The sequence below is a fragment of the Budorcas taxicolor genome, chromosome 3 (genome assembly GCF_023091745.1).
Source record: "Budorcas taxicolor isolate Tak-1 chromosome 3, Takin1.1, whole genome shotgun sequence".
Taxonomy (NCBI): domain Eukaryota; kingdom Metazoa; phylum Chordata; class Mammalia; order Artiodactyla; family Bovidae; genus Budorcas; species Budorcas taxicolor.
Window position 1 is genome coordinate 62,264,399 of NC_068912.1, and position 22,756 is coordinate 62,287,154.

The 22,756-nt window shown below is 33.6% G+C and overlaps 1 protein-coding gene and 1 non-coding gene across 2 annotated transcripts in view; both read right to left on the reverse strand.

Moving 5' to 3' along the window:
• ADGRL2 (adhesion G protein-coupled receptor L2) overlaps positions 1-22,756 on the reverse strand; it is a 168,833-nt gene that overhangs the window by 18,037 nt on the left and 128,040 nt on the right. Inside the window, exons 9-16 of the mRNA XM_052637548.1 lie at positions 22,258-22,296; positions 19,224-19,407; positions 6,690-6,815; positions 6,221-6,426; positions 4,966-5,139; positions 3,835-4,044; positions 2,748-2,968; positions 1,369-1,435 (exon numbers count right to left, since the gene is read on the reverse strand). Coding sequence (XP_052493508.1) covers positions 1,369-1,435; positions 2,748-2,968; positions 3,835-4,044; positions 4,966-5,139; positions 6,221-6,426; positions 6,690-6,815; positions 19,224-19,407; positions 22,258-22,296 — 1,227 coding nt within the window. The remainder of the gene's footprint in view (positions 1-1,368; positions 1,436-2,747; positions 2,969-3,834; positions 4,045-4,965; positions 5,140-6,220; positions 6,427-6,689; positions 6,816-19,223; positions 19,408-22,257; positions 22,297-22,756) is intronic.
• TRNAW-CCA (transfer RNA tryptophan (anticodon CCA)) lies at positions 13,578-13,649 on the reverse strand. Its single transcript has one exon. It is a non-coding gene; the product is annotated as a tRNA-Trp (tRNA).

Consider the following 22,756-nt stretch of genomic DNA (forward strand, 5'->3'; position numbering starts at 1 on the left):
TACCTTTTCAACTCAGCTGTTTGTCATTTAAATCAAGATAGGCTCAAGGCTGTGTTAAGTAAACCAAGAACAAACACTGGGGCAATCATCTCGATTGAATAACTCTGATGAGAAATCAACTTTCCAAGGAACACTTGGGAGTGTGTTACTGGTGTGCTTCCTACAGGCATTCATCTCAAATTTTCATTTTACTTTTATAAGTAACTATATAAAATAATTCATTTTAATGACAAAAATATATACACTTGAGAGAGTTTTCAGTGTCCTTGAACTACTAAAATATTTTCTTAATTTTATTAAAATACTAGTAACTATAATTATAATACTACTAACCATAGGAAATATCTTAATAAGCGTACTGTGTCACTTTTTTTATAGAAAAAACAATCTTAATAGAAATAAAAAGACATAGGTGATATATAAAGTTGATTATGCTTCATTTTCAATCTTACAATAGTCAGAAATCATTATTTGTAACAGCATGATGTTAAAACTGAGTGAACAGCTTTTAAATGCTGAAATCCAAATATTTTAGCTTTTATAAAAATTTAAACTATATTTCAAATATTTGATTAGTGATAATTTAAGTAAAGAAAGCTTAATGTCTTTTACTTAAGTTGTATTAAGTTTATTTTAAAACAAAATTTCTTAGAAACCAATATGTGCATTTGGTATTTTAAGTCGCAGAAAAATAATTTTATTTCTAATGAATTTAAAATTTATTTAATATTATTTTATTACCCTAAGCTTAAAAAAAAAATGTTTCATCCCTTAAAAATAATCTGGGTGTGGAATTTATTTAAAAGTACTAAATTACTATGTAGAAATTATGATAAACATTAACCTAATTTTCTTTTACTTCTATAAAACACTTATTTAATTCATAAATGCTATACAGGCTTGGTGCAGAGCTAATACTATAGATTCTAAAGACATAACTACCTAAACTAAACCTCTTAGTAAAAACTCCACTAGTCAAAAACAGAATATGCTACACATATTATCCCTTTCTAATTCTCAAACTACTTTCAAATCATACAATCTTAACATGGCTTTTATATATACACTTACATATATACATATATTAGATTATGACATCACATTTCTGCAAACTAAATTACAAATGAGGATAAAAGTACTTCTTAAAAGAAAAAGGGTTTTCAGAAATAGTACTAATTAGCACATATATAAACTCTCAATAACTATATCATAGGTAAAACATACTACATTATTTTATTTTGTAAGCTAGACATGTTGATAAAATCTTTGCATGTATAGACAAATAAACAGTAAAACAAATTATCCCTACTTCCATTGTACAGCTAAAAAGGCAAGAATAAAAAGGAAAGCAAAGCAGAGTCTGCTTACCAGAATAATGAAGGTAACAGGTCCAATGAAACTCCATATAAAATAGTTATCAACATGAAGCCAGCAACTATTTTGAAAAGAAAAGAACATTAAGTGGATCCTCAAATCACAAGTAAGACAGAATTTTAAATATCTAATAAACAAAACTATCTTTAGAGTTGCCTTTGAAAATTAATTTATCATGGACAAGAACAATTTTAATAATTGAGTTGGCTCTGACTTAAAGAGTAGTAATTATTTACCTCAAACTACTGTTCTTCATTTCAGGTTTTAAATTTGATAAAGACATACATAATTGTGTTGGGAAAACAATAACTCCCACCCCAATTCTGAAATGTTAAAACCTCTAATTTTACTAAGAAAAACTTGGAACTCAGCATTCCAAATTGTCTCATTGTTCTAAAGTTCTTATCTTCAAAATTTGCCTTTCGGATCTACATCTGAGCTAAAATGTTTCACCCTATGGCACACAAAGGATAAAAAAATAATAATAAGTGTTCAGATGTAATGTGTGTTGTTAAACAGTATATCACAAATATAACACCTCAATTGGGAATGGATGAATACTAGGGGAAAAAAATCCAAGCACAGAATTCATACATCATTAGAGTAAATGATGCATAAACTTATTAAGACAGATTTTACTTAGTAGTTCATTCTTCATATAACATTGAATCCCCAACGAATTTCTTTTGTCTTTCATCATCTGTATAGTCAAAAAGCTTTTTTTAGTCCAAAGAATCTTTATATAACTAATTTTATCAAAGGAAAAAATAAACAGAATTGGAAGGCAAATTCATGCCTCTAGCAAACAAAATCCTTAAACATGGCTATGTCTACCTTCTGTCACTTTCCATAAATATCTATATTTTTTTAATAAATGAATGACAGTCACTTATTTTAATCCTTTCAAACTGCCTGATAAAATATTATCAAAGTAAAACATATGGGATGGAATGTGGTACTGTCACAATTCAAAACGAGAGTTAGCTAGAGGGTCGGCTGCACAAAGAGAGCTAATGAAGCATTAGCTTAAAAACTGAGTAGTTAAACCTGTCAGATGCTTTAAGTTCACAAGAATTTTTTGCTTAATATCTTTCTAAGGCTAAAAAGTTATTTACTTTTTCAATTTGTTTCAGGTCAATCTTTTGTGTTAAAAAGAAAGTCCATAATTTAGAATCTGCCTCACCAGAGTACAAATCCTCTGAACCTAGAAAATTACAAAAGACTTGATTGTAATTTGTGCACGGCATGCCCATTCTCTTACCAATAAAGCTTTCAGATGCTATTTTAGTCTGTCAGGGACCCTCACTGACAGCTAACAGGCTTTAAAAAAATTATTCACTTGAAAAACACTCAGGTCACTTGCAATTACTTACGCTTTTTCTGTTCCATAGCTCTTATAGTCAATAGCAGCTGAAACTCCAACCACTGTGGCAGGAAACAAGTAACCAGCAACATAGTAGTATTTCTTTCTTGAATATTCACTTTCAAAGACTTCAACTAACATTAGATAGAGCTGTACACCTTCTAGACACATCCAAGCAAAAGCAGCCAAAAAGAAAAAGTGTAATAGTCCTGCAAATATTGGGCATGCAATCTGTAAAGGAAAGAAGCAAAAAGCCAAAAGGGAACATGTGAATATAAATAGCCCACTCCAAAACTATACAGTTTTCACTGATAGTGTCTTTAAGATACATTATTAAATGACTGCTTTTTAAAGAACTTTTAATAAGTGAAAATACTGCTAAATATGACTCAATGCTTATGAAGTGTAATGCTAGCTGTGCTAAAAATATCATCACTATAAGACATTTATATTTTTAGTAAAACTAAACGCAAATAAGAAAACATTAATTTCTCTTCTAGAATTACATATTTTAAAATCTGAATATTCTATTTGTAGATAATATGTTTTAAAAATCTTTAGAAAAATTGTTTCCAAAAACATAAGTTCTATTTTTTTCTATTACAGAATTTTAAAAATTTTGCTTTAATGGTAAATATACTAGCTCTAATTAGTTAACATCATTTTCCTGTCATATGTGGAGCATTCTCAAATTCATTCTATAGTGTAAAGCATTAACTAAGTTATCTTTCTTACACTGAGACCTCATGATAAAGAATAAATTGCTCAGATTATGAGGAAATAATCACTGGTCAGAATGACTAAACAAAATGAAAATTTAATATATCTTTTCATTTTAGTGTCCCCAGCATTCTTCTACTCAAATTACATGTTTTATTAGAACCCAGAAAAATGCAACTGTACCTTAATATAAGAAATGAATTAACCCACAATGTTTCTTAATGATTGGGTTGTCTTTTATTACAAATTATCCTTTAGTATTACCATGTCAACTATATTAAGTTATAAGGTCAAATATTAATAGCAGCATATGTGGATAACTTGTTATAATAATAATTTTCAGAGATCCAAGGTCAACAAATGGAAGGGGTACTTACCATGTATTTTGTCTTATCAATGCCTATTAGGAAAATAAATTCAGCAATAAAAAGGTTGATACAAAGGTTCTTGTGAATGGTATTACGGTCACTCTGTAGACCACGGAAAAAGCAGAAAGTGAAGATGCAGATAGCCAGACAAACAAGGGAAATGACAATTCCCACCCAGGTGATGACTGTAAGGAGTAATTCGTGAACTCCATCTTTGTACTGAAAATAAAAAAAATAAATATGAGGGACTTTAGTATTCCTATGTTACATTAAGTAAATATAAAAGTTGCACATGTGAGAGTTCATCTTTTAAATCTAAACTCTGAATATTCATATGTGTTCAAATGGGGCTCAATGCTAAAACAAATTTTTTTCCATCATGTAATAGTTCAATATTATCTTATTGATTTTTATATTCAAAGAATGATCTATGAAAGTAGAAGATTCTACTTAGAAAATGACTGAAATTATTACTTACATAAACACAGAAAACATTTTATAATAAAGACTACTTATTTAAAAATAATTGGCATTTTACTGAATTTCCAGACTAACAACTCAAATTTTAAATTTTAATTTTCTCCTTGAGATTTTATATACCAAGAGTTAAGCACACAGTAGATCTGAGAGTTTTCATGCTGTAGTTCTTAAAATATTTTTATCTTCTGGCTACTGTTCTCTTAATCAGAAGAAGAAATGAATTCTAAAATATCCCAGAAATCTTTCTGATCTTTTGAAATCTGCAGTCTTACAGAGTGTGCAAAGTGCTTGGCAACTTATAGAAAAGTTTTGAAATGAGATTCAAACATTTAAGATGGGGAGGGCATGTTACTATTTAGAACCCTCTGTCTCTTTTATATAATCTATTGTTGCTGTTAGCTTTTTAAATCCCTGATGCCTCTGCTTAACACCTGACCACAGGAGAAAAACTTAGAACAAGTCTATTCAGTACATGATTTTGAGAAGTAACAATAAGTCAAAACTGCCTAAAATATATGGACGGTGTAGAAACAATTAGAAATCCACATTACTTTGTTTGCTTTTTAGTTACGATAAGCGCCCAAAGAAGGGACAATTACACAAGCTGTTTTGAATCTCTGAGGTTTTCCTCTGCTACTAATTAGAAGTGCAAATACTTACTGCAATTTCCCTGTGGGCCATGAGAATTGCAAAATTGGTTAGGTGGCTGCATGCACACGTTGTACGAGTTTTATTAGTGTCAACCAGCTTGCAGCCCTGGGTAGACCAATATCCCATCATAGTTCTCTCCGAGTAGTTCCAGAAGGAGCAGTTTGCATTGAAATAATTGTCAGGCTGGGAAATAAAATGACAAGATAAAATTAGGATTTTATACTCTAAGATGGCAATAGCAATTGTTTAATATGTGTAAAAGGTAATTTAGATTAAACTTTGCATGTTTCGGACTATAAAGTTTTTCATCAGCAAAATTGTAGACTATGTTATACAAGGCAGATACCTAACCTAAAAGGGGCTTTATAGTCCGAAACACTCTAAAGTATACTCTAAATTACCAAAGACCCATTTTACACAATCACAATTTCCATCTTCTGATTTTATATACTGATGGTAATCAGAATCATTTTTTCTTTTCTGACAAAAATTGCTCTGATAAATTCTATAAGGGCCAAGTGTTAAAAAATCCATCCTGTTTTCGGCCACTTTTTGTTCTAAGGGACACAATAGAGATGACTCAAATCCTATAGTTAGTTTGTCAAGGCACTAAAGAGAGTTAAGCAAACTACAGAAAATATGAGAAGAAAATAGCCACACAAATGTATTGTTCTTTGACAATTCTGGAGATTTACATGGCTATCTATGCCCACTTATTCACTCTACTGTAACTACAGCCAAATTCTGCAGACAATCTTCCAACACAGTGCAATTATTTAACTACTAACTTGCATTCTAAGGGATAGCAGAGGAATCACATCTCTTCAATTCTATATTGTTAAAAACACAATGCTTAATAATGATTCTGTTAATATGATCAGTAAAACAAACCAAAAAGATCTGCCACATGAAAAAGGCAGAGTCCTAGAACTCTGTTACCATGCTGGTAAGGTAAGAGTTAATTTTCATTCTAAAACAAATTACAGGCATTTACATTTTCCTGTTGATTACTGAATTAGCTTTCATTAAGAATACACTTAAATTCTAATAATCACTGAACCAGGCTCATTTAATTTTATGTTCACAGACTTAAATAAACTTGTGTCTCTGACCTGTCCAACATTTGAAATTCAAATAGATAGTCTTTTCTTTCCTCTCTGCCACTTCTCCATTCCCCTTGTTTCAATCCACAGCATGTCAGTTTTGCTTTCCTTCCTCACTGGTTTTATAACCTTCCACTACTTCATTAGCATACATAACTTACATCAATGTGTGGTAGGGTAAAAAGCACAGGATCTGTCAAGTATACTCGGCTGGATTCTTTATTGATTGAAACTGAAATGACGTGAGAATTCACTGCAATGGTGCTATTTCGACCAATAAAGTCAGCACCCAGTTTTATGGTTGCGTTTTCGGTACTAAGGAACTGTCCCAGACTCCGGTAAATGATGAACACCAACTTTGCAAGACCTAGGAAAGTAAAAACAGTCATATGTCTTTAAAGAAAATATGCTTATGAATAAGATAAGACACAGTAATAACAAAATGAAATCCTTATGAAATCTTTATTCAGATTAAGTTTACTGGGAAAGAGTAGATGTTATTTTAAATCTGCTTTTAAATGTTAAGCCGTATTTGTTATGTTAAGAGTCAAATACTCAGCACTTTAGAATTAACAGGTTTAACTGAACAAAAAAACCTATCAATTTTTAAAAACCTTTGCTCCATCTTACCATTCCTGCTGTTCTGTTTAACAGTATTTGCAGAGAGTTGGATTGAGCTGCCTCCTCCTTTGATGCCAAGAGGAAATTTAAAGTCTTGGACCTGTCCTTCTGTACTGAGTACTGCAACTTCCAGAACTGGATGAGGTAAAAGATAAAGGAGGGGAACAAAAGGGCATTCTTTATATTCACCGACAAAAAGGCAAAATGCACAGAAACCATTATTCTCCTTGTTTACTATTCTAAAAACTTTAGTGTTCAATTACAACAAAATTATGAACAAATAACTAAATTATTCTAAGAGGTCTTAAACTTTACTACTTTAAAAATTTTGGTGTAATCGTTTTAAAATTTTCATTAGAGTTTTAAATATCCTTTGTTAACTAATTCTAGTCTTTTGGCCTATGAATATGAAGTGTCTAATTTATAGCACACAACTATCAAAATTTCGATTACAGCAGTGAAATTAAAAGACGCTTACTCCTTGGAAGGAAAGTTAGCTAGACAGCATATTAAAAAGCAGAGACATTACTTTGTCAACAAAGGTCCGTCTAGTCCAGGCTATGGTTTTTCCAGTGGTCATATATGGATTTGAGAGTCGGACTATAAAGAAAGCTGAGCGCCAAAGAATTGATGCTTTTGAACTGTGGTGTTGGAGAAGACTCTTGAGAGTCCCTTCGTTTGCAAGGAGATCCACCCAGTCCATCCTAAAGGAGATCAGTCCTGAGTGTTCACTGGAAGGACTGATGTTGAGGCTGAAACTCCAATACTTTGGGCACCTGATGCGAAGAGCAGACTCACTGGAAAAGACTCTAATGCTGGGAAGGACTGAGGCCAGGAGGAGAAAGGAATGACAAAGGATGAGATGGTTGGATGGCATCATCAACTTGATGGACATGAGTCTGAGTGAACTCTGGGAGGTGGTGATGGACAGGGAGGCCTGGTGTGCTGCAGTTCATGAGGTCGCAAAGAGTCAGACACAACTGTGCAACTAAACTGAACTAAACTGAACTGACCAAAGTTTCACTGAAATCATGTTAAACAAAAATATTTCAAAATTATTTTTTGACTCTATGTTAAAGTAATTTTCAATGGCCATTACTTGGTAATGGTAAAACACACTATGAAGTATAAAATTTGAATACTTCTAGTGCATGTAAGTATCTATTTCTATGTATTGCTACATAATGTATTTCAATACATAAAGATGACATAGGTCAATTTTGCAGTAATAAGTTTTCGATAATTTCTAAAAGTAGTTGCCCAGCATAGCATTATTTATGAGAAAACGTCTACGTCTGGCATTATGTTCAAACTTCCCATTAATTCTCACTAGTACTGATCAATTTTTACATACTCAAGTTGGGCAATCTGGTCTGCCACTTGTTTGGGTAAAAATATTTTACTGGGACACAGCCTCGATTATCTATTAACATATTGTCTAAGGCAGTTAAGTATTTGCAGCTTAGGCCACATGGCCTGCAAAGCTTAAAATGTGTACTACTTGGATTTTTATAGAAAATTTTGCAAACCATTGCAGTATAGTCCAAAGTTTAAAAATTCTAATGAGGTAGGAACATTAGGAAACAGGAAATGAAGTCAAGACAATAAAAAAACATTAAGAACATTTATGTGATCAGCAAGACTCTGTTTAAAAAATACTACTCAATTCTGTTTAAAAAAATAATATAGTAATATTCTCAACAAAAATGTTGTCTACTATAATTCCAATAAATATTATAATACTTTATATCAGCATACATTTATTAAAAAAGAATGAAAAAAATAGTTTCTACTAAACTATTTCATATTAATAATTAGAATGTGCCATTTACTGATGAAATGAGAGGAACTGGATGGAAAAATTTTCATTTCAGATATTTGCATTTTTAAAAGTAATACATAATTCAATAAATACAGTCCACATACTTTTCTCTAAATTTTACCCTCTCTGATGGCATATATCCTTGAATAGCTGCTTCTGTATTTAGATAACACGTATATATATGCTTGTATGTGCATACACATGCACATACACACAGAGTCAATGTGTGTATGAATGTGAGTAATGAATTCACTCTTTGCCTTTTAGGAAAATGAACTCATACCATTATAGAGTAACTCTTGGATGCTATTTTTTTTTAATCTTTCTCAACTTTCTTTTGTAAAATACTTACAGATTCAACTCTAAATATGAAATCATAACATTACAGAGATTTTTATAAGCTATGAGGCCACATGTCAAGCACCTGAAATACAAGTTTATAATGACAGACCTATAACTCTTAGAATTCTACCTGCTGTAGAAGCTAGTTGAAATACTTTGCTTAGAAAGATTAAGCAGGTGGGTATGTAGGTGATCACTTCCACGTGCATGGGTAATGATTTGAAGGCGACAAGATGAATGATAAAAAAATACATTGAAAATATACCTCCCTCTTCTTCACACTGAAAGGGGTTCTCAGTTATTAATTATTCTTAAAACAAGACAAGACAGAGTAGAAGGAAATCTTTTAAGCTTTCATGAAGTATCCCAAATATATATGAACAAAGTTAATTTCATTTAACATATAATAATGCTTAAAATAATGTTGATAGTAAAAATAATTTGTTTGAATTTTCAAAAACAGGATCATTACGATAGATCTTAGTAGAGATGAAATAATCAACTTTATACTACAAATAAAGATAGACAAAGGGAAAATTTCCTAGAAACAAAACTGACTAAAACAAAAATTCAACAGTTTATGATCACTTAAGAAAATGAACTCATGGTTAAATATATACTGAATCTTTAACAAATTGATCCAGTAAGTGTTAAAAAAAATGTTTTTCAACTCATTTCATAAGATATATATAATCTTGATGCATAAAACAGTAAAAAATTATAGAATATTCTCACTTAAAGTATATAAAATATTTAATTATATATACATGTTGGTGCTGCTGCTGCTAAGTCGCTTCAGTCATGTCCAACTCTGTGCGACCCCATAGACGGCAGCCCACCTGGCTCCTCTGTCCCTGGGATTCTTCAGGCAAGAACACTGGAGTGGGTTGCCATTTCCTTCTCCAATGCATGAAAGTGAAAAGTGAAAGTGAAGTCGCTTGCTCGTGCCCAACTCTTAGTGACCCCATGGACTACAGCCTACCAGGCTCCTCCGTCCATGGGATTTTCCTGGCAAGAGTACTGGAGTGGGTTGCCATTGCCTTCTCCGATATATACATGTTAAGTATATCCTAAACAAATTGAGTTTAACTGAAAAAGGCATACATAAATTAATGCATTACTGCTAAGTCACTTCAGTCGCATTAGAAAACACATTAATGTCTCTAGCCAAATTAAGAAACAAGAAAAATATTAAGAGAAAGAACTCAACAAATTTCAACATTCATGTAGTATAAAAAATCTTTATAAACAAGAAGGATAAAACAAAAATTCCTTGCCCAGATAAAGGCTTAATTATCAGTTAAGGGTTAGTATCCAAACCTATAGAAAAAAATGATGAAAAACTAGATGCATATTTTTAAAAGTCAGGTTGATCCCTATCACTAAGTTTTATTTAACACTGTATAAAAGACCTAGCTAAGACAGTAATTCAAGAATAACAAAAACGTACAAAGACTAGGAGGAAAAAGCAATTTGTTAATCATTTACAGAAAATATAGTCAACTACATAGTAATGTGAGGAAGACTATACTATCAGAAGGAACATAATTTAGCAAGCTGCAATCAGCAAAATCAACTGTATACTAATAAACAATCAGAATATATAACTTTTTAAAATACTATTTACAATAGAAATAGTGTACATTTCCTAGAAATAAGCCTAGATGTCCCAAGACATTTCTGGGAGACATATATAACTTTCCTAGGAAACCTAGCAACAGATGGGAGAATTCTATCCTTCTCCAATCTGGGAGAACTCAACAGATAAATCTGTGACACTTCTTTCAAAGTCTATCTACAAACTCAGTATAATTCTAATAAAAACTCCAACAAAAATTTTTATAGTATGTGGAACTTGACAGGCTGATTTTAAAATGCACATGGAAGAAACATGCCAAAAAGCAGCTAAGAGGAATTTGATTCCTCAAGGAGCAGGGTTGAAAGAACTCACCAGATATTAATATTACTAAAAAAAAAAGCAACAATGTAAAACAGACACTCCCAACAAGTACAGAAACTTGATATATGACAGAGATATCTTGACAAACCATTGGGTAAAGGAATGGATTATGTTTTGGTAGTGCTGAAACAACTGATTATCCATATGGAAAAAAACTAAAATTAGTTCCCTCACTAATACCATAAATAAAATAAACTTCAGGTTGGATTAAAAACATAAATGCAAAAAGGCAAAGCTTTTTCATTTCTAAATAAAGTATAAAATCTTTATCACTACAAAGCAGAGAAAAATTTCTTGGTCAAGGGACCAAAAGAAAAAACACACTGTATTTTTAAGTAAGATTTCAAAAGTATCAATCTTAAAAGAAGAGACTCATAATTTGATTTTATTATTCTGTAAAACAAAATATTAATATACAAAGTAAAAAGAGAAGACAGAATAAACATTCGCAAACTATGTAATCCTCAAAGAATTAGTTTCCAGAATGTTCCAGAATGTATTAGCTACAGAGAAAGAGATAAACAGGAAAAAATGTGGATAACATATTCATAAGAGAGAAAATTAAAATACTCAATAAATGCATTAAGTAATCAGGGAACTGCAAATTAAAATATGTGATCAATTCAGGTCTATTAGAATGACAAAATTTATATCAATAATAGAACTTTGGCGAAGAGAGTGATAGGCAACAGTGGTGATATTACTGGTGAGAGTGTAAAATTGGTAAAGCAGTAGAAAGCAATTTGGCAGTGTTTAGTAAAGTTAAACATGGGCATGATCTATCACTCCAAAACTATTTCCAGGTTTGTGTGTGTGCCTGTGTGTGTGTGTGTGTGTGTGTGCATATGTGTCTAGAAAGGTATAAAGGATGAGTAAGAGACATAAAAAAACCTTCCCCTCAGTTTTTCTAATATCATCAATAAAGCATAAGCTACTAAAATATCTATCACAGGCATAGTTAAATAGCTGTGCATTCTTAGGACAAATGAATGAACAAGAGATGAACATATCAATGGGCATAAATATGAAAAATGTACAGTTATATTTATAGTGTGAAATCATTCATGTTAAAACATGAAAGTGAAGTGAAAGTCACTCAGTTGTGTCTGACTCTGCGACCCCTTGGCATTCTCCAGGCCAGAATACTGGAGTGGGTAGCCTTTCCCTTCTCCAGGTGATCTTCCCAACTCAGGAATTAAGCCAAGGTCTCCTGCATTACAGGTGGATTCTTTACCAACGGAGCTATCAGGGAAGTCCTAAAATATGAAAGGTAGTTGCTAAACACACATACCTGTAGAGCAAAAGTAAATAAATAAAAACTTACTAATGCTTACAAGTAAAGTAAGAATGATGGCTACCCGCTTCTTAATCTGATCCGGAAGGAGGGGCCCAGAGGATTTCTAGATTATATATACCTATTTCTTTCCTCCAAACTTGAAGTAAATATGGTGAAATGCTATGATGTGGCTCAGTGGATGACTGGTACACAGATGTTTATGATTTTCTCTATACTCTTGTATACTTCGAACAATATATGCTTTGTTCAACATATTTCCCAAAAGTGAATATACTTGATCCACAGGAGAACCACCTGGAGCCTCACTCATAGCCAGTGCTGTTGACGGGGTTTTAATATAGTTATCTCTCCTTATGTTTGTCAAATTCATTTCTGTGTAGTGGCTGCAGTGAGTGGAAAGGGGAAGAAAAATAAGAGAGTGTATAGGAAAAACTAGGACCTCTGGCAGCCGACCAGCATTGTACGTCCCAGGGTAAAAACAACCGGAGTAGATGGTACAGAGCAGAGCAAAGTCGAGACTCAGTTGACATGAAGTTAAGGAGTCATAAACTTTATTGTTTAGAGCTGCTGTGACTCTGGGGTTTTTGTTACCACAATATAACTAAGCTTAAATTGATATATACAATCAAGTCGGCTGCTAAGCACATTGGGGAAATAAACTATAGGGAATTCTATAATGTTGGAGTAGGCTGATAATAACTAAACCACCTAATCAATCTTAAGATCATAAAGAAAGACACTCAAATATGTGTTTCTTTTCATAAGATGCAAAAGAAAATTATTGGGGGGGGGGGGCGGGCAGGTAGAGTGGAATTTAAATTGGAAGTTATTAGACGAGCCAAAGAACCTAGAAGGTAGAAGGAAAATTTTTTCTCTCCTGTATGAGCAATGCATCAGTCAGATGTAGATGAATTTGTGTACTGGTTAAACAAACTGCTGCTGCTGCTGCTAAGTCACTTCAGTCATGTCCGATTCTGTGTGCTCCCATAGACGACAGCCCACCAGGCTCCCCTGTCCCTGGGATTCTCCAGGCAAGAACACTGGAGTGGGTGGCCATTTCCTTCTCCAATGCATGAAAGTGAAAAGTGAAAGGGAAGTCACTTAGTCGTTTCTGACTCTTAGCGACCGCATGGACTGCAGCCTACCAGGCTTTGCCGCCCACGGGATTTTCCAGGCGAGAGTACTGGAGTGGGGTGTCATTGCCTTCTCAGTAAACAAACTAGGTATTAACAAATTTCCAAAAATTAAATAATTGAAGTCTCCTTTTTATCATGTGAACTGATTTTTTTTTAAATTATTTAAAGTATGGCAATGGCTTGTGTTCTTTTTTCTTAAAGTCTAAGGTGAAGGTGAAGTCGCTCAGTCGTGTCCAACTCTCTGCAACCCCGTGGACTGTAACCTACTAAGCTTCTCCGTTCATGGGATTCTCCAGGCAAGAATACTGGAGTGGATTGCCATTTCCTTCTCCAGGGGATCTTCCCTACCCAGGGATTGAACCCAGGTCTCCCGCATTGGAGGCAGACGCTTTAACCTCTGAGCCACCAGGGAAGCCCTTAAAGTCTAAGATACATATTAAATAATTTATGGTAATAATGTAATGTTAGGGTTTGCTTTAATAATACAGTGATGAGAGGAATAAGTGAAACCAGATTAGCTAGATGTCGTTGAAGCTGGGTAATGAGGACTTTTTATCAAAATTAAAAACTTTTCCTTCTCTCAGGATATCATTAAGAAAATAGAACGGAGAGTCACATACTAAGGGAAATCACTCAGAATATACATAGATTTGACAAAAGATTCACATCAGAAATATATAAACAATCCTAACAGTAAAGCATCTGCCTACAATGCTAGAGAACAGGGTTAGATCCCTGGGTTGGGAAATCCCCTGGGAAAGGAAATGGCAACCCACTCCAGTACTCTCGCCTGGAAAATCTCATGGATGGAGGATCCTGGTAGGCTATAGTCCATGGGGTCGCAAAGACTCACACATGACTGAGCAACTTCACTTTCTTTCATTTTCACTTTCTATAATCCAATAATAAGACAAATAACTAAAATGGGCAAAATATATAAGCAGATACTTTACAAAAAGATATATGAATAGCCAAAAAGCACATGAAAAGTTGGAAGTTTTCAGCAAAATATAACTTAGCAACCATACAAATGAAAAGTAAAACTAAAATGAGATTCCATTACAAACCACTAAAATGGCTAAAATGAAAAAGACATTTGAAAACACAATTGTAAATGCTGGTGAGAATGTGAAGCAACTAAAACTCTAATTTTTGTTAGGAATATAAAAGGGTACAACCATTTGGGAAAATAAGAACTTGACTAGTAATAGTCAAAAATTGAGAACAAACTAAATGTATGACCAACCAAGTGAGTAGATATAAAAATATGGTTGTCTCCTTAAAATGGAAATTCAGCAATAAGAATGATTTAATTACTGATGCTGGCACCAAAACAGATGAATCTCAATAACATTATACTGTATAAAAGAAGCAAGATCAAAAAGAGCATATAGTTTATGATTCCATTAACTGAAGGTCTAGAAAAAGCAAAATTATAGTGACATAAAACAGATCAGTGGTTGCTTGGGGCTGAGAATATGAAAAAAAACTATCAAAGATTATAAAAGACCCTTTTGAGGTAGGGGAAATATTGACCAAGCAGTTGGTTTAACAGGTGTACATTGTCAACACTCATCAAAAAGTACACTTTAAAACAGTTGCTTTTATTGTATATAAAGTATACCTCAAAGCTGATTTTAAAAAGCTATACTCAGATATAATTATAACATAAAACTTTACCATTATATGAGGTCCTGTATAAGGGTAAATCATATAATCAAGTGAAAATAGGGATTCAAGGAGAAACCACTAAGGAGGAAAATCAAATTGTCTTAATAAACAAAGATATTGTAGCCATACTCTAACTTTAGATAAGAACATAGAATGAAGACATAAAAGGATAATGGGATATTTTAGTCCTCATATTTGAAAAGAGAACTCCTCCTAGGAAAAAATTGAATCTTGAGTGTCATTAAATTATGGATGATATTTTTCACAAAATTGTGAAATAAAAGATTGGAATATATAAAATGATCTTCATAGCATTAATTCTTGGGTAATCAATACATGAATACATTAAGATCAGGACCTTATTTTTTTGTATTGAGGTATAGCTGATTAACAATATTGTGATCGTTTTGGGTGAGCAGAGAAGGGACTCAGCCATACACATACATGCATCTATTTCACCTAAATCAAATCCCTTATAACTATACAGTGGAAGTGAGAAATAGATTTAAGGAACTAGATCTGATAGACAGTGCCTGATGAACTATGGACGGAGGTTCATGACACTGTACAGGAGACAGGAATCAAGACCATCCCCAAGAAAAAGACATGCAAAAAAAGCAAAATGGCTGTCTGAAGACACCTTACAAATAGCTGTGAAAAGAAGACAAGTGAAAAGCAAAGGAGGAAAGGAAAGATATACCCATTTGAATGGAGAGTTCCAAACAATAGCAAGGAGAGATAAGAAAGCCTTCCTCAGCAATCAATGCAAAGAAATAGAGGAAAACAATAGAATGGGAAGGATTAGAGATCTCGTCAAGAAAATCAGATACCAAGGGAACATTTCATGCAAAGATGGGCTCAATAAAGGACAGAAATGGTAGGGACCTAACAGAAGCAGAAGAGGTGGCAAGAATACAAAGAATAACTGTACAAAAAAGATCTTCACAACCCAAATAATCACAATGGTGTGATCACACACACTCACCTAAAGCCAGACATCCTGGAATGTGAAATCAAGTGGGCCTTAGGAAGTATCACTACCAACAAAGCTAGTGGGGGTGATGAAATTCCAGTTGAGCTATTTCAAATCCTAAAAGATGATGAGCTAAAAGTGCTGCACTCAATATGCCAGCAAATTTGGAAAACTCAGTAGTGACCACAGGACTGGAAAAGGTCAGTTTTCTTTCCAATCCCAAAGAGACGCAATGCCAAAGAATGCTCAAACTACCGCACAATTGCACTCATCTCACACACTAGTAAAGTAATGCTCAAAATTCTGAAAGCCAGGCTTCAGCAATAAGTGAACCGTGAACTTCCAGATGTTCAAGCTGGTTTTAGAAAAGGCAGAGGAACCAGAGACCAAATTGCCAACATCTGCTGGATCATTGAAAAATCAAGAGAGTTCCAGCAAAACATCTATTTCTGCTTTATTGACTATGCCAAAGCCTTTGACTGTGTGGATCACAATAAACTGTCAAAAATTCTGAAAGAGATGGGAATACCAGACCACCTGACTTGCCTCTTGAGAAACCTGTATGCAGGTCAGGAAGCAACAGTTAGAACTGGACATGGAACAACAGACTGATTCCAAATAGGAAAAGGAGTACGTCAAGGCTGTATATTGTCACCCTGCTTATTTAACTTCTATCAGAGTACATCATGAGAAACGCTGGGCTGGAAGAAGCACAAACTGGAATCAAGATTGCCGGGAGAAATATCAATCACCTCAGATATGCTGATGACACCACCCTTATGGCAGAAAGTGAAGAGGAACTAAAAAGCCTCTTGATGAAAGTGAAAGAGGAGAGTCAAAAAGTTGGCTTAAAGCTCAACATTCAGAAAACGAAGATCATGGCATCTGGTCCCACCACATCATGGGAAATAGATGAGGAAACAGTGGAAACGGTGTCAGACTTTACTTTGGGGGGCTCCAAAATCACTGCAGATGGTGAAAGACACTTACTCCTTGGAAGGAAAGTTATGACCAACATAGATAGCATATTAAAAAGCAGAGACATTACTTTGCCGACTAAGTTCCGTCTAGTCAAGGCTATGGTTTTTCCAGTGGTCATGTATGGATGTGAAAGTTGGACTGTGAAGAAAGCTGAGCGTGTAAGAATTGATGCTTTTGAACTGTGGTGTTGGAGAAGGCTCTTGAGAGTCCTTTGGACTGCAGGGAGATCCAACCAGTCCATTCTGAAGGAGATCAGCCCTGGGTGTTCTTTGCGGGGAATGATGCTGAACCTAAAACTCCAGTACTTTGGCCACCTCATGGGAAGAGTTGACTCACTGGAAAAGACTCTGATGCTGGGAGGGATTGGGGGCAGGAGGAGAAGGGGACGACAGAGGATGAGATGGCTGGATGGCATCACTGATTTGATGGACATGAGTCTGAGTGAACTCCGGGAGTTGGTGATGGACAGGGAGGCCTGGCATGCTGCAGTTCATGGGGTCACAAAGAGTCAGATACGACTGCAACTGAACTGAATTGATTTTCCCTCCAAATTCCCTCCTGGGGCATTATTTTTCAGAAGTCAGTAAAACATGTACTATATATACTATGAGAAATCTATGCATAATGTTCTTTCTTTAATTAAAAAATAATTAAAAACCAGTGTATAGGATAATCATGTAGAATTCCGAAAAATACAACTATTAGGAAAAAAAATATTCCTGACCATTCTCAAACTAAGATAAAAATGTCTCCGACATATAACAATATGTATGTTCTACATATGTGAAGCTGATGGGAGCAGACAGACAATGTCAACCTGGCCTATCAAAATTTCTTGCCCTCTTGGAAGGAGCTTAAGTGGTAAATTTTAGGGTTTTTTTTTTTTGGAGTGGGGGCATTGCTTTTAAAATAGCCTTCAAAAGATTTAAAAAACAAATGGAGGTCTCAACACAACACTTTAAATACTTTTTATGATTTATCTTCTGAGATTATCAAGTCTACACTCCTTTAACCTTATAGGCACATCCCTGAAAACATCTGGGAAGAATTGTTTAATGTGTATCTTAGGAAATTCATTAGACTACTAAATAAATTAAACTCAAATAACAGCTCTAGACAGAAAAGAGAACCTTTATTTTCTATTTCTACTAGCAATGGTAGATTATCACTTTCCTGTGACTGCTCTCCCAAAGCAAGCCATATTATTTTGACCTAAAATGAAGTTATTTATCACTTCAAACCTCAGAAAGTAATAAAAATATGATTTTAATAATACCCTCTTTCTAAAAACTCAGTTATTTAAAATTTTGTATCTAAATCCAGGTATCATAATTAGATTTATCTCTATTTTTCCCATACAATTGGCTTTTCTGCATTTTTAAATATAAAGTCCCACGTTTCAGTAGGCACAATAAGGCAATAAGATAGGGCATCCTAGACAGCAGAACTTCATTCAATATCTGCTGCTCCGATACATTCTTTCAATGACAGAGTAGTCTGTGTTCCCTTTTGGTTTGTTTTCACATTTATGCTTTGGAAATTTCTTTCCTTTACTAAAGGATACTATAAACTTCATCTGAGCCCAACCCCACTGAATAACAGTTCCAAATCAGTCAAGCCTATACTGACTGACAAGTCAATTCTATACTGATTATAGTATAATCCTTATATATTTAGTATATATACATTATAGATTATAGTATAATCAGTATAGAATTATACTAATTCATTAGTATAATTTCACTAAACTTATGGTACTTTTTTCAAATATCATCAAAAGTGAATTCTTGCCTCTCACTTCCAGCATTTAAATTCTAAACGATCCTCCAAAACTATCTGCAGCTATTTTGCAATCTATAAAGCATGAGTATTCTGCTGTATGGGGGATGTATATCACTGACCACATTTTCACCTGAAAGCAGTTGTGTTTAATATCAACATTTGGCTCACATATCTGTGCGCCTAAAATATTTGACTGGGAGAACACATTCCAGAAAGTAATTTAAATTCATTAGGAACATATCATATAAATGGAAAAGCATTTGCCCTAGTTCCATAGCAAGCATTATCACTACTTAAGCAATCCATATTCTGGCATTTAAGTACTCTAAACCCTTCTTTCCTTTAATGATTTTTTAGTTGGGAAAAAGTACATCAAACCAACTTTCATAAGACAGATTTTGGCTTTTGCATTAATTTTATGAATGTGATCAGTTATATTTCTTATTAAGGGACAAACATAATTTGACAAAAGAAGAGCTTAGCACTTGGAAATAACTCAAAAGATTCACAATGGAATCATAATTCTCTTAAACATCTATCTTCTAAATAAAAATTAAACTTGACAATAGATTCACTCACCAATATTTTCTGTGGGCATTGACACCCTGGTTGGTTCTACGAGATTGTCAGCCAGGACAAACGCTCCTTCTTCCAATGTATCCAGCAACATCGTTGCAGTATGTGCTTGTTCAGAAGAATTCATGTGCTTCCATGATTCCAAAGCTTCAGGTCTCAGAAGATTGTCCACTGTATCAACAATTGCCTGCATCCATTAGAAGACCATCATTAGTACTGACTGCTTCTAGTACAAAGGTGATTTTCAATCACTGACTACTAAAATTGTAATATTTATCTATCTTGTAAAATTTATTATATTACACATACTTTATTATATCAAGATAAAAATATGACGATTTACTCTTATGGAAGAATACCTGGACAACACATTATCTGGCCAACTTGATGTCTGACCCTTTCAAAATAGAACTAACTTAAGATTAGTAGACTACTATTTATAAAGACTAAGTATAAAGAGAAAGCTCATTTCTGTTTATCTAATCATATCTCCATCATTGAAAAGAACGAAAACCAGTGTCAGCTCTTAATCTGAGGTATTACACATAAATGCATGGTCACTCCTACATACAAGCTCAAGACTTAAATGTTCTAAATAGAAAACATTGGTATCTCTAGAGTAGCTTAATATATTTGCTTAAAAATTAAATCATGTTGGTTTTGGGAACCTGAACTAAAATAGTATCCAAAATTGTGCCTTATCACATTGTCTACTATTATCATTGGGAAAAAAACCAAGATGACTTCACAGTTTATAAATTATTTGTGAACATTTCCACTCTTCCAATTCCCTGGCTAGCTAAAAATACTAGAGAGTATACCATCATGTGTAAACAATGATCTGATTTTAAGGGGATCAGGAAAACAGTCAAAATATTTAAAGCCTGACTAATAATTTAATAAAAACAGAAAGGCAAAATAAAGTCCTTATAAATACACGTTATAAATATTCATATATATAGGTTTAGTGTATTACCATGCAAAACAACATAAAATAAAAATGTAACCCAGTCAGTTATGCAATTGAAAGTTGGCTTTTGCACTGATACTGTGGTTGTACACTGACTATGGCTTAATAACTGAAATCACTAAGTTTATTTCCTCTTTCTCCCATGTACCTAGTCACAGTGCATCATTAAGCCCAAATATAAATTGCTCTGATCTACTGTTAATCATTGAGAAAAAAGAACACACATTGTACAAACACAACAAAAATGGCCTGTTTGAGGTATTGTATTGAAATGAGCTGATGGAAAAGTTGTTTGAGGCTACTGTCAGAGTAAGATTAATTAGCTTAATCCATCTTAATATCCTTGTTTTGTCTGCCATGTGAGTCACCAAGACCTTCCTGGCAGGTAGAAGATACTTGCAAGTGGAGGCAAAGGCTTTTCTCTCTACTGGGAGATACAATAGTCAAAATGCTCACATTGATATTGCTGCATCCATTAACTGGAGTGGAACAGAAAGTGGTCTGCTGAGGCCAGATTCAACAGTTACCAAGAAATACAGGCTGGAGCCTCTAATATAAGCTACAAATGAATCCTTTGTCACAAAGCAGGTATTTGTTTCATTTGCATAGTGTAAGTCAGCTTCTAATTTGTAATTTAAGGTGTTTTCTTAGTCTTATCTGAACAGAGAAGCTCATTTGAGACATACTGAAAACGACACTGGTCAGAAATTAAGGTCATGCTGAAATTTACTACCTATACACATAACTCACTGATGGCATGCTTTCATTAATTTGAATCGCTCCTTATTTATTATCATTTGTATTTTTCTAGTGGAATCAAAACGATCATTACACTAATCATACTCCTGAAGTAGTCTCCCTGCCAAAGAAAAAAAGCTGTACTACTCCCACTGAGATATACATCCTGGGCAACATACCAATTATTACATTTCACACATTAACTAATACCTTAAAGGTGAGTTGAAAATTTCAGTATGATACATTCTATAAATTTCAGCATGTAATTCTTTGACCCCATTAAACAGTCTAATAAGGGACTTTCAAAATATTAATACCTAAAAAAAGACTTTCCCACTGCTTTTTCTTTTAAAGTTCTCAGATCCAACAATGTCTATTACTAGCTAGTGAAATGCTATTATTTCTCCAGATCTTGCCAACCAAAATTGGTGAAGTCATAGCTTCTGACTAATCTCTATTTTACAAAATTTACAAAGTTCTTTTGTTTTGTTTTCATACGCATATAAATGACTTCTTCTACGTTTGATTGACTAGGAATATGGTCCCCAGATGAGTAAAGTTAGAAAGTAACTATACCCAGCAAAATGAACCTCTAAACTTCACAGAATAAAACAAAATGTAATGTAGTCTTATTATTTTGATCTATCATACAGTTAGCTTGGCATAATTCTATGGTTAGCCTCACCACATTTCCTATTTTACTTGCGTATACCAGCGAGCAAAATTGGCTTCAGCAGAAAAAGATTCTGAGGCAAACAGTGACTTTCTGTTCCTATTATCCTTCACAAAAACCTATATATCTACAGTACAGTCACATTACTTATATTTCATTCCTAGTAACCTCTCCCAATATCAACCTGATTCTAGTAACGACACCTAAAATTTTCAAAACAAAGCCTATTTTATTTAAGAGTACACCACAGAGATAAGAAAGCAGTGACTTTTTCATGCACATACATTATGACTATACAGTCTTTGATATGATAAACTGCCAAGAATATATCATAGCTGTTTTACTGAAGTTGTTTTTAATCCACAAAGATGACAACAGGGGATAACAAGACTTTATGATTACTTTCCAATTCAGAGGATATTTCATTTAAATTCCTGTATGTTTGGATGAATGCAAAAACAGCAAAAAATATAAAAATAAGCTATTTGCTTATTCTGAGAGTAATATACCTGGGAAAAGAAACATTTGTACAGCTGATATGGGGCACATTATATAATTATCAAAGACTGAAACACATTGGTTCATGCAGCAAGATGATAAAGCGTAGCAGGAAGCTGAAGAAGGGAGAAAGCAGGGTGACAGCACAGGAGAGATACCTTAAGGTAAGCCCTGCATGTCTTCTCTCGTTTTTGGAGCTTTTTAGTAAAAGAAAAGAAAATCAGAGGTTAGATTTTTATCTGTTGCATATGGGGAAAGAAGAAGAAATCCTACAAAAATTAAATTGGTGGTCCTGAGCTCAGTGTTTATTATGTACTGTAGTCCTCTGGACTTCTGTGAGTGTATACTGACTGCCAAGACTGTGTATTCACAGCTTTTAGCTTTATTTTGCTAAATATAATAATGCAAAGTATCTTGATAAAACTAGAGACAAAATATGTGATAAAAAGCAAGAAAAAACCTATAAAGTCATTTTAGCCACAGATTTCAGATTCATATGAATTTCATATAAACACTTTATAGTATGGTTAAAATAACTATCAAATTTTTGTCAAGGTGAGAAAAATTAGTAGAACTAACACACTATACTTCTACCAAAAAAAACTTGTCCTTCTCCCCAAACCTAATATTAAAAACAAATTTTTAGTATCTAACAGT